The following is a 16,307-nucleotide window of genomic DNA, read 5'->3' on the forward strand; positions in this document are numbered from 1 at the left end:
GAGATATATAAAGAGATTTTGACTGAGACTCCTATACATTACTGTAGTTTTTACAGTGTGAGTGTGTTATGGTGGTGTAAAGCAGTCAATGGAAAGGAGGAGGCGAGAACCGCCTTGTCAAAATAAATCATATTTTAATGATAACCTTAAAAGACAAAACACACACACATGACGGACATGTCCATAAACTATCTCTCTCTCCAGCACAATCCTCCGCAGTTGGCCTTTATCGCTCTCGGAGGCTTGATTAGCCTTAAAATGCACCGGGTGTGTATGATCACGACCCGGCCCCGCCCTCCGCCCTGCCACAGGTCGTCAGTCATGTGAAGTGTGTATTAAATATTTCGCACAAGGCCTTATGGTGTGTATTGATAAAGTATTTTAAGAGTTTCGACTTCTGTGTGAAGAAATTTTAGCCAGCCGTATAAAATGACGACTTTAAGACCCAACAGAAGCCTCTGCCAATTGGTCTCTTCTGCAGTGAAAAGGCACTGATATACTTCATATGAAATCAAAGAACAATGGGTGTGATGTCATTTAGGACAAAATCTGTCCAAAAAGGTGTTTTTGAGTTTATTTCAGTGATATGTAACAGCTCGCTTGGGCAAACTTTTAGGAAGACTTTTAACAGGTTGCTAATCACCACGTGATTGGAAGGTGTGACCAGAACCTCCACCTATTTTGTTCAGTCAAGCAAGATCAGTCAACATAAACACACCAGCTGGTGCAAATGTACCTACATCTGTACGATCCTTCATATAGAGACATTTTCCAAGACCATGACATGTAATTTTTTTTAATCAGTCTATAAAAGGAATCAAATCTAATAAAATACTCTTCAATGCCCATTCACTCATGTGCCATCTGCAGCAAAAGCCATTCATACATCTGTCCAAATTAAGATGCCTCTCTTATCATCATTCTTTTGCCTGTATTTTGCCCATTAACACTCTTTTACACACCTATCTGTGCAGTAGTATCAGTGTATAATGTGTCCTCCCACTTTTCAGTTCATTCCAATCCTGTGTGTTAGTACTATGCAAGTGCTAGAACAGTTGCTACAGTTGGTCATTGTGTGTATTTACTGGATTTGTGTTTTGTGGTTAGTAACATAAGTCTATGCTGTCAAACTGTGAAGTCAATGTTGATGATGGCGGCTGGTATTATAAGCAACATTGTGTGTAAATGCGTGTTTAGCTTCAGCACCTGAGGCTGTGCAGGTCCAAGTCATCTGTGTCAAAATCAAGCAGAGGCTGCTGGGTGTCACTGGGCCCATGGGACTGTAGTACAGAGGAACTGGATGAGATGACAGTTGTTTGACCTGACGGGTGGATGGTCTTGAACTGAAATTGAGGGCCCATCCAAAGTCTTCTGTGAGGACCGGTGTGGGTCACAATCTCCACCTTTGAAGTATAAATACAGCCGAGCACTTAAAAACAACATGAAACAGCATTTACAACACATTTCACTTACATAATATTGCTTATGTCATTATTTAACATTCAGTGTTAAATAATGTAAGGATGGAGTTGATTATAGACATGGGGATTTGATTGGATGGAAAGATGTGATATTATTGGTTAGTATTAATTTTTTCAGCCAAGTCGGCCTTAGTTACTCATGTCAGCATATGTAGGAGAAAGGTTGATAAAAGATTATGAAAACATTTAATTTGAATAACAGTTCATTTGAATAACATGAACTGATGAATCATTAAATAATTACAGACAGAGGTCGGTTTATTCAAAAATGAAAATTCCTTTATTCACCCTGACGTCATTCAAAACCAGTATGACTTTCTTTCTTTTCAAAAAGGAAACATTAGGCAAAATCTTTAGGATATGAAGCCTCAATAACCATTCACTTTCAATGTATGGAATTCTGCCTAAAATGTTCTTGTGTGTTCTATGGAAGAAAGAAATTCATGCAATTATAAAACATAATAAGGGTGAGTATATGATGATGGAATTATTTTAGGCCCAAATTTGATTTCATGTTGTCTTGGAAACATGGTGACATCATCAACCATTCCAATGTTCACAAAGAAACGAATAAACACAAAAGACCATGTCGGCAAGTGTCTGCTCTTGACCAGCAGTGTCAGTCTAATAAAACAAAACATGTGTGTGTGAGCACTGGGGAGGGGGCACGTTATGTGTGTGTTAGACAGACGCCACTCTTTCTCCCCAGTGGACTGCATTAATGTGGCACAGAAAGACACTTTGTCACAAAAATCACAAGGCATGTGAGAGATAGAGGAGTGAAAGAGAAGACCATCCATATGGCAGTTTCCCTATTTGCTCTTGATTTCTCTATTTTTTCTGGTAAAGCATGGCGTGGGGTCAAGTGTTCTGTCCTCTTCCTGTCACATCTGTGTAATGAGGCCAGCAGTATGTGTGTGTTCTTTTTCTCCGTAATTAACACCATCGGTGTCGCACAGCCCTGAGAGAAACAGATGCGGTGTTGGCTTTTTGTGTGTTTTGTGGGGGGCTATGACCAGATGTTGCCCCCAACTGCACTCTTTTCGTACTTTGCCTTGAGCCCGACATATTGTGCCTGCCTCACACAGCCAACCTTATTACACACAGGCCATTGCCGTAGAGGACTGCACTTTTCATGCTATGTTGTCATAACATGTTAAAAACAGGCAGACTAATTGCAGTCGCATATAAAGTAGATAAATAGAGTCATCAATAGGGTTTAGGCTGTGTTTAGCCAATAGTGTTAATGGTGTCATTAGAGGCAGGCGAGATGTGATGGGGGATGTATGCCGTCATTAATACTGGTGCATTAACAATCTTAAAGTTTAAGAGCTTTGACTGGGGCCGTTCAGGCCACGCAAAGATTTCTAGACAAATGTATGCTGAATATACTGTGTCTGTAAAGTCAAGAATAATATATCATAAAACATACAGTGCCGTTTAAATGTCTACATTTATCAGCTGGGACTCAAAATCCAATTTAAACCAAAAAATAAGAGATGTTTTAGGAATTAGAAAACAATAAAACATTTTATTAAATACAATGGTTAAAAAAAAAAACATAAAATTCAGCACTATTTCTAGGTCTCTAAGCAAATAAGTAAATTTATGAAATTGAACTTAACTCGCTTTAGCAAAAAATCATCAAAAATTCAATCAAAAAACAACAACTTTTCACTCAAATTGCTATGTTTATAATAAAATTTGTAATGTGAAAAAATTGCATTAAAAAATCACTAATGGTCTTTTGACATTTGGATCCCACTATAAAAGAATCCAAATAGATTCCGAAAACAAAAGAAACAAAAATTAGTTTTCTCTTGTCAATAAAGCAATAAAGCATAATGGTGCTATGCTTTAGTTTTGAAAACAAAAGGCAGAAGAAAGGATAAAAACCATGACAAGAACCATGTTGGGTCAAACTAAACACAGTTGACAATGGGGCAAGAAATTATTCATGACTAATGCTGAGAGCGTCTCACAGCCAGAAGAGAAAAGTGATGCATTATCACTGTTCACTGAAATGTGTGACGTGTGTTGCTTGAGTGCTGTTTATTGGAGTTAATGTAAAGCCAATGTAGAGATGAAGGTCATGAGAGGAAGACTCACCTGTGAGAGCCATTCCTCATCTTCCTGGCCACTGTGATCGGATGTCAGGCTGTCATAAGACTCATGTCGTGTGATGGGGCCAGGGCTGCCAGGTGGTACCACTGGATAAAGATAAAGAAAACCAAGTGCATTTGAATTACCACATAAGCACACCAAGTCTTAACTCAGCAAAACACAGAATGAGACTTTGATGTCTGCAAGCACTTTTCATGTGGAGTTCAAAGCGGTGCTTCATGCTGGCGTTTACCTCCTGACGTGAATCATGAACGCAGCTTCACAATTGCTGTAGCAAAGCGGATAGCCACAATCTGCCGGCTGATTGATATTGTGGAGGATAAGAGTTTAAGAGATTTAATGCCCATTGCTATCAGAGTGGAGAGTAGCGATCATAATTTCACTGGAGCAAGGAGCACATTTCACGAGACTGCACTCAGCCCACAAGGCAGTCATAAGGCGGTCACTTTCCACTCCAAAGAGAATGTGCAATGTTTCAAGTGTGGCCACATTAATAGGCTATGTATGTGCTGCTACACTGACAAATAGCTGATGTTGGTGGCTGTATTAGGTCCAAGATTTTAGACAGAGTGGATAATCTGAGCTGAGGCAGCTTTTAAACTTGGTTTGATTCGCGAGCTGATGGTGACAGGTGCAGATTCCAACAACAGACTACAGTTAGGTGAGAGTGCAGAGGCAGTTCAAAACACAGATTAGTATCCCAGACATCCGTCTGTAAAGTAAAATAATTTTATTAGGCTACCGCTGACGTCGGTAAGGTTTACCTTCGATTTGCACAGTTTAAGCAATTAAACTGCAGTTCGACTGCATTTACACACTGCTGTCACACGTAACTGACCCATCAGAAAATGTATGCTATTTAGCTGTGCTAATTATTAAACATGTTCATATGTATCTGGGATTATTAGAAGAAATTGACTTGAATATCTGGTAAAAAAAAACAACAGAACTGGTAACATTAGCATACCAGTATGTATCTTACAGTACACTCTTGAATTAAAAATATAGACAATCTTTTCACATTATGTATTTTATTTTTCCCTCTGGAAAATATGTTGCGAAATGTGGGGCTCAACACAATTTATCCCATTAACTCTGCTCAAATCACAAAATTAGCACTTTGTCCTTTTCAAATTTTTCAAATCAAAGAAATCATGTTTGTTTGTTTCTCATGCATCAGTCCAAACGCAACAGCCAGCGAAAAATGATGTTTTGAAGCATATCTTACATTTTCTGGTGTCTTTTCAATGACCAACATCCACTTCAGCCACTTAGGGAACTTTAGAAGCAATGAGTTAAAGGGTTCACAGGCTGGACAGTGCAGATTCACTGGCTTTTCACCAACATGTCATTTCGAACGGGATAAGAATAAGAGGGGTTATTTTCATAGAGCGTTTGATAGGTAAAAGAAGCTATTATCTTTACCGACGTGGGAACAAGCCCATAAAAAGTCCAGAAAAATGAGCATGGGATTAAAATAAATGAGAAGCTCTGGTAATTAGGCTGTTACATTACCCCACGTCCCCATATAAAACAACCACGTCCAAATAGGGCAAAGAGAACAAGGCTATTTTTATTAAAGTAGCCTACATCAAGGCATTGTTTGTGCAGCTGTTAAATTGTGCTAAGAAAAATTTGGTTGTATGCCAATATGAAGAGGGATATTTTTTGTACCTGATGTAAAAAAATAAAGAAGAATTTTGACAATGAAATTATGCCAAATTTTTCCTGATTTCATGCCACTTTGCTCCAACATAGCTCTTGCTCTTGAGCGCTTGTGAGTGAGGAGCGGAAGGATGACTTTTGAACTTGAGGGTTGGAGTTGAGCGATCGCAAATGAGCGACAACTCGCTACACTCCGCTCACATGCTCTGATTTCTATGAATATGCAACCTATGTGGGGACTATTTCTTTCAATTAGTCAACCTCCCACTTAGGATCGGTGATGATCTGGGGGTGCTTTAGCAAGGCTGGAATCGGGCAGATTTGTCTATGTGAAGGAAGCATCAATCACGTATAATGTTATCCTGGAAGAAACCTTGCTTCCTTCTGCTCTGACAATGTTCCCCAACTCTGAGGATTGGCTTATCCAGCAGGAGAATGCTCCATGCCACACAGCCTGGTCAATAAATTTGTGGATGAAGGACCACCGGATCAAGACCCTGTTGTGACCAGCCCATTCTCCAGACCTGAATCCCATTGAAAACCTCTGAAATGTGATCAAGCAGAAGATAGATGGCCTCAAACCATCAAACAAAGCTAAGCTGTTTGAAATTTTGCACCAGGAGTGGCATAAAGTCACCCAACAGCAATGTGAAAGACTGGTATGCCAAGAATGACTGGCATGCCAAGACGCATGAAAGCTGTGATTGAAAATCAGGGTTATTAAAACAAATATTGATTTCTGAACTCTTCCTAAGTTAAAACATTAGTATTTTGTTGTTTAAAAATTAACATTAACTTATTTTCTTTGCATTATTCGAGGTCTGAAAACACTGCATCTTTTTTCAGTTTTCATTTTCTGCAAATAAATGCTCTAAATGACAATATTTTTATTTGGAATTTGGAAGAAATGTTGTCATTATAAAATAAAACAAAAAATATTCTCAAACACATACCTATAAATAGTAAATCCAGAGAAACCGATAACTTGCAGTGGTCTCTTAATCTTTTCCAGGGCTGTGTATATATATATATATATATAGATTATATTTATACTATACTGTATAACACACAAAATTATTGAAATTACTCAAACACTTATTTTGCATAATAATTATTTAAAAATCATCTAATAAAATTTAACATGTTTATCATCTGCTAACAATGTTGTCAGATTTTGCAATTGATACTAGGAGGAAATAACACTTCTGTAACTTAGCCAAGCTGGCACAATAACAACAATAAACAAGAAATGGGCAGAAATTGTCCAATTAATCCGGCTGGCCAATATATCAGGCAATCACTAGTATATACTAGAAATTGGCTGTGTCTTGGTATGTGTTGACTGTGTGTAAACATGTTCTTGACCAAGATGAAATTAAAGTGATGTAACGTAGCCAAGTGGTTAAATATATGGACTAGTAAAGCACCAAATAATACTTTACCTGTCCGCATCCGTGTGACGTAATTTTCGTCATCAGGTGTGTTCGCGGACATCAGCGCAGAGTGTCCATGTGCAGCCAGATTTAAGAATCCACTAGGTGGCAATACGTACAGTTGGGTTGTAGTGTCAAGCAGTAGTCGAAGAACATATCATCATTTTGTTGTTGGTGAAATGTAAATGACATGACTCGGTGCTGCCCTCTAATGCCTGGTAGCGTATAACAAAGCAATTGTACTGCGCATGTGTCGAACACGTCCCTTCGCGCTCATCCGCGTGAGGTATACTTTCAAAGCTGCGTGCACACAACTGTGCACGTGATGGAATGCGCAAAGTGAAGTATACCTGGGCCTTTAGGATATAGATTTAAACACCATGCGGGTTGATTCATATACTATCACCATTGTCCCCTTGAGCAAGGCACTAAACTCAGGGCTCTCCATGACGACTGCCTCTGTAATAAGTCTGTAAGTCACTTTGCATCAGAAGCATCAGTGAAAGACCTAATTAGTGATTAGCATTTTTGGGCTGTGGAAAGCTAGCAAAACTATGTATGTTCAGTTATGTGAGAAAGAGACTGCTACAGACAGCGTGGAGCTGTCAAAAGCAAAGACAGCATGTGCAGAGACATATGGAGCACTCGGAGGCTTCAGTGAGCAGGTGCCAAGTATTCAGACTAATGTGCACAATCAGTCGTTTCCTTTCCCACCTCCAGGCTAACACATGCCTTTGTTAACAATGTACATAATACAGCAGTGAATAATAATGTTGTCAAGTCCTCATCTGGAGTAAACAAGGGTCTGCCACTCTTGTTCACTCTCCTCCTTTCTATTGGCCTCACAGTCAAGCATACCCACACACACAAGGTGTTCATACACACTTGACGAAGTGTTGCTGCCAGGTTCACAGTGCAGTCACTACTGTCTGACACCTTCACTCGAAGGGGAAATCTGCTCGCTATCCGCCCTACTCAATCACGGTAACACTACCCTCGCCCTTGACTAAATCAGCATGCTGCATTATGCAGACATAAATCGCAAAGTGACTTACCGACCTCTGATGGGTCAGAACACAGCCAGACCATGTTACCTCTTAAACACAATCAAGCTCTGCCCTTCCTACCCCCTCTCAATGCCCAGGGGGACAATAAGTGTTGACTAATAAATAATTAAAGCGTAAGAACAGTAGCTGGCTCTGTATATCATGTTACATTGGGTTCATAATGGCTGGGTTTAAAAGGTTGAGGGCTCCTGGACTGTTGAGAGCAGTTTATCTGTTGTGAGTTAGAGTGTGAGGAACAGAATATAGACAGGAAACAGGGGCTGACCACATAAACATGCAGTATCATGGTGACAGCCTGGTTAAAAATTTGCTTTTGCCACCAACACACTAACCATGTGTAAATGACCTTTTAGTTAAATTATGTTTGTTCAGGTGCATAACGGTTTATGCATTGACACCTGGACACAGAATCCAGACCAGGTTTTTGTTGTAACTGCTGTTTTAATAGTGGGTTTTTTTCCTCACTCCGCTGTTTCAAAAGAATAAAATATGAATTATTTATTTATTCAGTCATTTATTCATTCATTGTTTTGCTTCAGAACCCTGATTTAACAATTAGCAGTGGTCACACTAGGTTTTGAGCATGCAAAATTACTTTGGAAACCGCAATTGATACGATGTCATGCATGAGGGCTTCTTGTTTTAATAAATATTAAATAAGAAATAAGAAATAACATTAGATTTATAGTGTTAAAATTGACCAAGTAGCTGGGGGTGCTGCTGAGATGCACATGGAGTAGACCTGTTTCATCGTGCTCCTGTGCACCAAGTTTCTAAACAGTGAAATTACTTGCTGTCCCTAATTTTGTTTTGTGCATTTACGTTGGCCGTTTTGATTTAACTCGCATCTTGTACTTGGGTTATATTCTGAGGTGCGAAAATGCCTCCAAAAGCCTCGAAAGGTTTTGGGCCTCAGCAGCTGGATACCGACGACACAGCTAATCAACATACTAGTCAGGACTCTATCGACGATGATGTGTCATTGATGTGGGAAAAGATGTCTAACAAGATTCTAGCAACCATCAACGAAAGATTTGACAAATTTGAAGATGTTGCAGCATGGGTTTTCTGAGAGTTTGAAATCTATTGAGGGTAGGCACAAGATCACGACGCCCACATATGCTCTCTTGAAGCGACTCTCCCGGTACTGCAGCTGACAAATAAACCCCTTAAAATTAAAATCAACAACTTAGAAGGGCGATTTTGGCGCAACAACATCAAAATACTTGGCATCCCAGAGTGCGAGGAGAAGAGAAGTCTTTGTTGCCGCACTGATCCCTAAACTACTGGGTAATGCTCACCTCCAGGGACAGTTGAACATTGATCAAGCTCATTGAGCACTAAAACCAAAGTCACCAGATGGAGAAAAGGCTTGCATGGTCATTGCTTGATTTCACTTCTAACAGGTAAAGGAATTAATTCTCAGACTTTGGCGAGAGTGTAGCTTGGATTACAATGGTCACAAGGTGTACATGTATCCAAATTACACTGCCGTGGTGATGGATCAGCGTTGTGAGTTCAACGAGGTGATTCGTTCACTGAGAGAACTCAAGGTGACACACACAGCCTCGGCTTTCCAGCGAAGCTCCACATTCAACATAATGGTCAATTCAAGATCTTCACGGATCCTAGAGGCCACTGAGTTTGTGAGGGCCAAGCTGAAGCAGCTGTAGACAAGCAGATGCACAGCATGGGTATAAAAGTATTTGACATTTTCCATTGTTCTTGTTTCTTTTTTCTTACTACTGTATTTGAAAGACACTTGAAAGGGCATACCTTAAGGGATGGCATTATTTAAATAGTTTCAATATTATCAACATCATATACTTAGGTGTGGAGTTGAGCAGGACTGTAAGAAGTGAAGAGCTAGAGGTGAATCCTCTCGTGCGAGTAGTGGTCCCAACTCGAATGGGGAATATAGTGCTTCATTTTGGGGAAGCATATTGTGGGAGGATGTGAATTGTTTTGAATTGTTTCAAGTTCTGGGATGTTGTATATGTAGGTTATCTCTGTTATTTTGTGTGTGAATGGTCTGCCTCATTTTAATTTGTCTACTCTTTACATATATGTAAATAATATAAATATAATAATATAAATGGAGGAAGTATTACATTGGCTTCTTGGAATGTATGCTTGGTCATGTCGAAAAAAGGAGATGGGTATTTGCACACTTTAAATCACTTAAGGCAGACATAATATTCCAGGAAACGCATATAAGCGCATCTTACCAATGACTGAGAGCCAGTTGGATATCTAAGGTTTATCATGCCCCATTCAATGCCAAAGCTAGAGGTGTAGCCATACTTTTCCGCAAAAATATCCCATTTCGCCTTGCTTCCATATCTGCAGATCCACAGTGTAGATATATTATGATATCAGGGCATATTAACTCTCTCCCCATAACTATGCTTAATGTATATGGCCCCAATTTTGATGGCCCAGATTTTTTTTTCATAACGTTTTTGATATAATTCCAGACGCCAACGCCACAAATGTAATAGTGTATGGAGATTTCAACTGTTACTTAGATCCTTATATGGATACTGCCCACAATTGTCTCAGTAAAAACGCATAACAACCTAATTAAATCTAGAAATATGGTCGATATTTGGAGATTGCAGCATCCAATGGATAGCGACTATTCATTTTATTCTCATGTTCATAAATCTAACAATAGAAATGTATATTTTTTGGTAACCTCTGAACTCACATCCAATATTAATAACAATAAATATCATAATATATTGATATCCGATCACAGTTTAGTTACACTTCAACTTTTTACCGAAGCAGAACTACAGCTGGCATTTCAACCCACTGCTTATCAAAGACTTATAATTTAATTAAAATCTGCATTTAAGCAATATTTGACCACAAAAATAGATGACAAATTCTTGAGACAAATTATAATGTAGAGGTCTCAGATTAAATTCTGTGGGATACATTAAAGGCTGTTATGTGAGGCCATATCATACAATTCGAATCATCAAGAAAATGGACCCTCAATAGTCGACTTGGAATAGTCTTCCAATACTTGAACAAACATACAGAGCATCTCTTTTACAATCTGATTACAACAAAACCCTTGTGCATAGTATGAGCACAATTTAATCTTCAGTTAGCAAACTGCAAACCTTCTGCTTAAACTTAAACAAAAGCATTTTGAGCTAGTGGACAAGCCTGGGAGGATTTGGCGACAACTGAGGAGAGAACAAGATAGGTAAGCGATTCACAAGGTAAAGTCAAATCTGGGCAGCTTAATCACTAACCCTAAAGAGATAAATTATTCTTTCAGGGAATTGTATTCTGAACTATATTCTTCAAAAATGATAGATACAGACACAAATTATGATTATGAAATTTGAATTTCCCAAAAATAAGCGAATCAACTAAGTATGATCTTGATGTTGAATTTTAAGTTGCAGACAAACTTAATGCTATTCAGGCCATTCCATCAGGCAAATCTACAGGTCCTGATGGGTTTGGCTGTGAATTTTAGAAAGCTTTTAATAAGAGGATAGCTCTCCTTATGCTGAGAATGGTGAAAGTTTTGTTTAAAAATAAGAAACTCCCTGACTCCTTATATGAGGCAAATATTTGAGTTTTGCAGAAAAAGGGGAAAATAGAGACTGACCTGGCGAGTTACAGGCCTATAGCTCTCTTAAACTTCGATCAAAAAGTTTTAACTAAAATATTGGCTTCCAGGTTTGCACAATACATTACATTCCATCCAAATCAGACTGGGTTTATCCCAGGAAGGTTTTCATTCTCTAATGTCCGTATGCTACTTAACATCCTTTACACAGACCAATGGTTAGCTGACAAGTCTGCAACTATTATCTCATTAGATGCCCAAAAGGCATTTGACCATATAGAATGGCTATACATGTTTGAAGCATTAAAACATATTGACTAATGGTGACAGATCTAGTGCCTTTGATTTACATTGTGGCATGTGACAAGGCAACCCTTCATCTCCCCTTATTTTTGACATTGCACTAGAGCCATAGGCAATGGGGATCAGAGCCCACACTCATATTCATGGCATTTCATTAGGCAGCACTGAAAGTCTTGCAAATTTATATGAAGATGATATGTTATTATGCATCACTGATCCTGTTGTTTCTGTCCATAAATTATTGGATTACATTGACTACACTGACTTTCAGGATACACAATTAATTGTAGTAAAAGTGAATTATGCCCCGTTCAAAGAAATCTAAGCATCTGCTTTTTTAACAGCATACCATTCAAATTAGTAGAGGATCACTTAACGTATCTACAAATCCAGAAAAACGATGATTACTCAAATCAAGTCAAGTGGTTTTTATTGTCGTTTCAACCATATACAGTTAGTACAGTACACAGCGAAACGAGACAACGTTCCTCCAGGACCATGGTGCTACATAAAACAACATAGGACAAACCCAGAACCACATGAGACTACACAGACTAAATAACATACCTATATAAAGTGCACATGCAAACGTGTGCAAAAAGTACGGGACAGTACAATAAATTACTAACAATGATCAGGACAATAGACTCAGTAAAAGACCAGTACACAGTAGTGCAAAAGATGACAGTTTCTAAAAATGCCTAATGTAAACATAACATACTATGAGATAGTGTTCTATGCACATAGCAGTTAATGAGGTAGCAGCCAGGTATAAAGTGACAAAATTAAAGTGCAACTCGGGACATTGTGTGTGTGTGTGTGTCAAACCAGTCTTGGGGGAAGAAGCTGTTACACAGTCTGGCCGTGAGGGCCTGAACATTGAAAGCTGTAGACTACTAACTTTGTCACTATTTGGTCATGTGAACGTAATAAAGATGGTTACACTTTCAAGGTTCTTATATCTCTTCCAAAACATTCCTATTAATTTGCCTGCAGCCTTTTTTTCGCAACTTGATTCAAATAGTCTTGCGTTTGTTTGGAATTATAAGACCCTGTATAGCAAAAGCCCATCTACAGAAACCCACAGCATGTGGAAGCCTAGGCCTTCCAAATTTTAAACATTATTATTGGGCAGCAAATACCAGGGCTCTCACTTTTTGGCAGTGGGGCATACTTGATGAAATGCTGCCTGATACTTTCCCTCTGTGGGTTAGAGCAGAAGCCAAGTCAGTACCAAAATTATCCCTCCCAGCTTTACTCTTCTCAGAAGGGAAACCTGCTAATAAGTTGGTAAGCAGTAATTATGTTCTTAGAAATTCTCTGAAGATTTTTAATCAGATAAAAAGTCTAAATTAATGCACCAATATCACACAATCTCTCTTTTGTGCCTTCTCAGATTGACAGTGTTTTCTGCATGGAGGGGAAGGGAGCTGCACTGTATAGGTGATCTTTATATAGAAAATCAATTTGCATCTTTTATGCAAAAGTTCAGTCTTCCTCAGTCCCATTTTTTCTGGTATTGACAAATTAGAAATGATGTATAAGAACACATTCCGCAGTTTGTAAATAAACCTGAGAATCATGTGATCTATGACCTTTTCTCTTCTAATCCAGAAATTAGGAACCTTGTGTCTCAATTTGTTTGTGCTTTTACAACTTTTGTGAACACTAGTCACCTTAAAGCAGCCTGGAGAATAAATAGTTGTTCTATAAATTTAAGGTATAAATTAATTCAATTAAAATGTATGCATCGGCTTCATTATTAGAAAACTAAATTGAGTAAAATATTTACCTCAGAATCACCACATTGTGACAAGTGCAAGGTAACAGAGGGAACACTAGCACATTTATTTTGGCTCTGTCCTATCCTGCAGAAAGTTTGGAAAAAATTGTTTTCAAAAGCTTACAGAGTAGACATCCAACCTGATCAAAATTTGGCAATTTGTGGATGCTCTGACATGGCAGGCACTCTTCCCGACAATCTTCAGCAGGATTTAATGGTGGGCATAATTGCAGACAAAAACGTAATAGCCCTCAACTGGAAATCTCTACAAGCTCTGTGTTTTACGAGATGGTTAAATGAGATGCTCTATATTATTCAGATGGAACAGTTGCGTTTTAGTAAGTCGCTCACAAAAACGATTTGAAGCCACATGGAGGCCTTTCTTGGATTATTTGGAAGAACCTGAATATTTGTACTTTTTATATATTTTTCTTTTCAGTTTTCCTCCATGGTGCAAAACAATCTTACTGTGGATGTTGTATTTGGAATCTCTTGCTCTGAAATGTTTTTGAATCTCTTGAAAATTTGTTTTATTAATTTCTTTCTTTGTACTGTACTGACCTGTGAGTCCTGCTGTTATTGCTTGTTTTGTTTTTTTGGGGGAGGTCTTTTGTTTTTGTGTTGTCGTTTCATTTTGATTTTTTTGTGAAACTCTTGAAAAATTGTAAATAAAATATATCTATAAAAATATACCAAGTAGCTTTGAAATATGGACAATGCTTTACAATGAGGTTCCAATTGTTAACATTAGTTAAATGGGTCATGTCATGAGGAATCAAATTTTTCTTGATATTTTGACCTCTTGGTCATTCAACTACGCAAAAACATGCTGTCAATTTCAGAACTCAAAACGTAATACTCAATGCAATATTTATTGAAACCAAGATGCAAAACCGCATCGTTCTCTAGGCAACAACGTCAACACCTACTTTTGCACATCACACCCTTGGCCCCGCCCAGTAGCTCTGAAAGAGCAGGATGGACAGGCCTAGTGTGGTCTACTAACTATTATTGAATACCAAAGGAGACCCATCTGGACTATTTTTAATAATTTTTGTATAGAATCATTCACTAGACAGACATCTTTGACTGTCATGTATCTTGCGCCGCTGTGTCAAGTTACAACTGAAAAGGAGACCAATTCCATTTCATTCAGCTGCGCTGCATATTGCTATTTTTAGCACAAATGCATCCCTCAATGTGTTCTTGCACACATCTGTGCTATTGTTAATTGTTGGTGTATGAAAACATGCACTAGATGGACATCTTTGACCGTTTTGATGAATATTTCAAATGTCATGACTGTTTGATAGATTATGGTTCTACTGTGCTTGAGTGAACAGTTTAATACAGTATATAAGAATGCAATGTGTTAGATGTGAAATATGTGTAAAACTTGAAATTTTGTTTTATAATGTTGTGGAGCTGGTCATTCTCTTCTGATTGAGTTTCAAATATGGCTATAATTGGGGGGTTGCATGATGTTAGCAAATTATAACAGTAGGCTTTAACATTAAAGTTTAAAGAGGACCCTGATGCCAAAACCAAACTTTTTAGACAGAGGGCCAGAGACATGTGGAAACATTATCAAATAATACTAAACTATGACTATTTAGGTGTAAAAACTTTACTAACATTATCAGCTAACCTCAGCATCAGTTAATGTTCACATCAACCATCAGAATTTCTGTAACTGCTGATCTCCTGGGATTTTCACGTGCAGCAGTCTCTAGGGTTTACTCAGAATGGTGTAAAAAACAAAAAACATCCAGAGAGCTGCAGTTCTGCAGACAGAAATACATTATTTATGAGAGATGTCAACAGAGAATGGCCAGACTGGTTCAAGCTGACAGAAAGGCTACAGTATGGATGGGCTACAACAGCAGAAGACCACGTCAGGACTTTATTAGGACAATAGTGTTCATAGTATGTCTGGGAATGTACAGTATATCTTCTTAACACCTGCATGCTTAAATATATTTTAATGTCTGTAATTTCATTGTCAAATGCAGTACATACTCTAAATGTACAAGAATTCGTATGCAGCTATGGTAAATTAATGTGGCGTGCTAAACGCTGGAAATATCACGGACTGCCTGGTCGAAAGCGGGTGGGCCGTAGCTTCCTGCAGCTATGAATAAAAGCCCTCACACCTTTCCTTATGAAATCCAGGCACATTCATTCGGGAGCTCTCAGACAAACAGCCGCCACTCTCTCTGCTAAACGGCAGCTAATGTCACAAGCAAAGGATTCCCTGATCACTGTCAGTGGGACCAAAGAAGCTTCCCCGGGCCAGCGTGTCCTTGTTATCTGCTCATCATCTGGGTATCTTCAGCAGTGGCTGGGTAATACTCCCCTTTCCAAGTGCTGCCAAAGGCTGGGCAGATGGACAGGTGGAGATAGTGACCAAGAAGTGGCGCCACAGTTGCTTTTATCACCAGTCGTGCAGGCTCCAGCTCCTCTGACCCTACCGTCCACATGCTGCATATTTAATCAGGCAGGTCATCCAATCTAGAAGCAAGACCAGAGCTGTCAATCACACAGCCCTGCTGCTGCAGGTCTTCATGGTTTGAGGGTACCCTGCCTAGATCTCTTCCGCCATATTTATTATTATTCTACCCTCTTCAGAGAGGCCTTTTACAAAGTAATTACAACGCAAATGACCGCCTGATAACATTGGTGCCAATTGTAAAGGTATGTCGCCTAATTTGTGTTGAATCAAAGGGATAGCTCATCGAAAATGAAAACAAAACTGTCCTTTACTCACCTTCATGTTGTTTTAACCCCATATGTTTTTCTTTCCCCCGTGGAACTCAAAAAAGGAAGAATAAAAGCCTCAGTCACCATTCACTTACA

The 16,307-nt window shown here is 38.7% G+C and overlaps 1 protein-coding gene across 4 annotated transcripts in view; it reads right to left on the reverse strand.

Annotated features, from left to right (window-relative positions):
- LOC127629767 (BCAS3 microtubule associated cell migration factor-like) overlaps positions 1–16,307 on the reverse strand; it is a 303,774-nt gene that overhangs the window by 176,608 nt on the left and 110,859 nt on the right. For all 4 annotated transcript variants that reach the window (XM_052106997.1, XM_052106998.1, XM_052106996.1 and 1 more), the window contains exons 20-21: positions 3,591–3,691; positions 1,207–1,403 (exon numbers count right to left, since the gene is read on the reverse strand). In XM_052106997.1, coding sequence (XP_051962957.1) covers positions 1,207–1,403; positions 3,591–3,691 — 298 coding nt within the window. The remainder of the gene's footprint in view (positions 1–1,206; positions 1,404–3,590; positions 3,692–16,307) is intronic.

The sequence above is a fragment of the Xyrauchen texanus genome, chromosome 36 (genome assembly GCF_025860055.1).
Source record: "Xyrauchen texanus isolate HMW12.3.18 chromosome 36, RBS_HiC_50CHRs, whole genome shotgun sequence".
NCBI lineage: Eukaryota > Metazoa > Chordata > Actinopteri > Cypriniformes > Catostomidae > Xyrauchen > Xyrauchen texanus.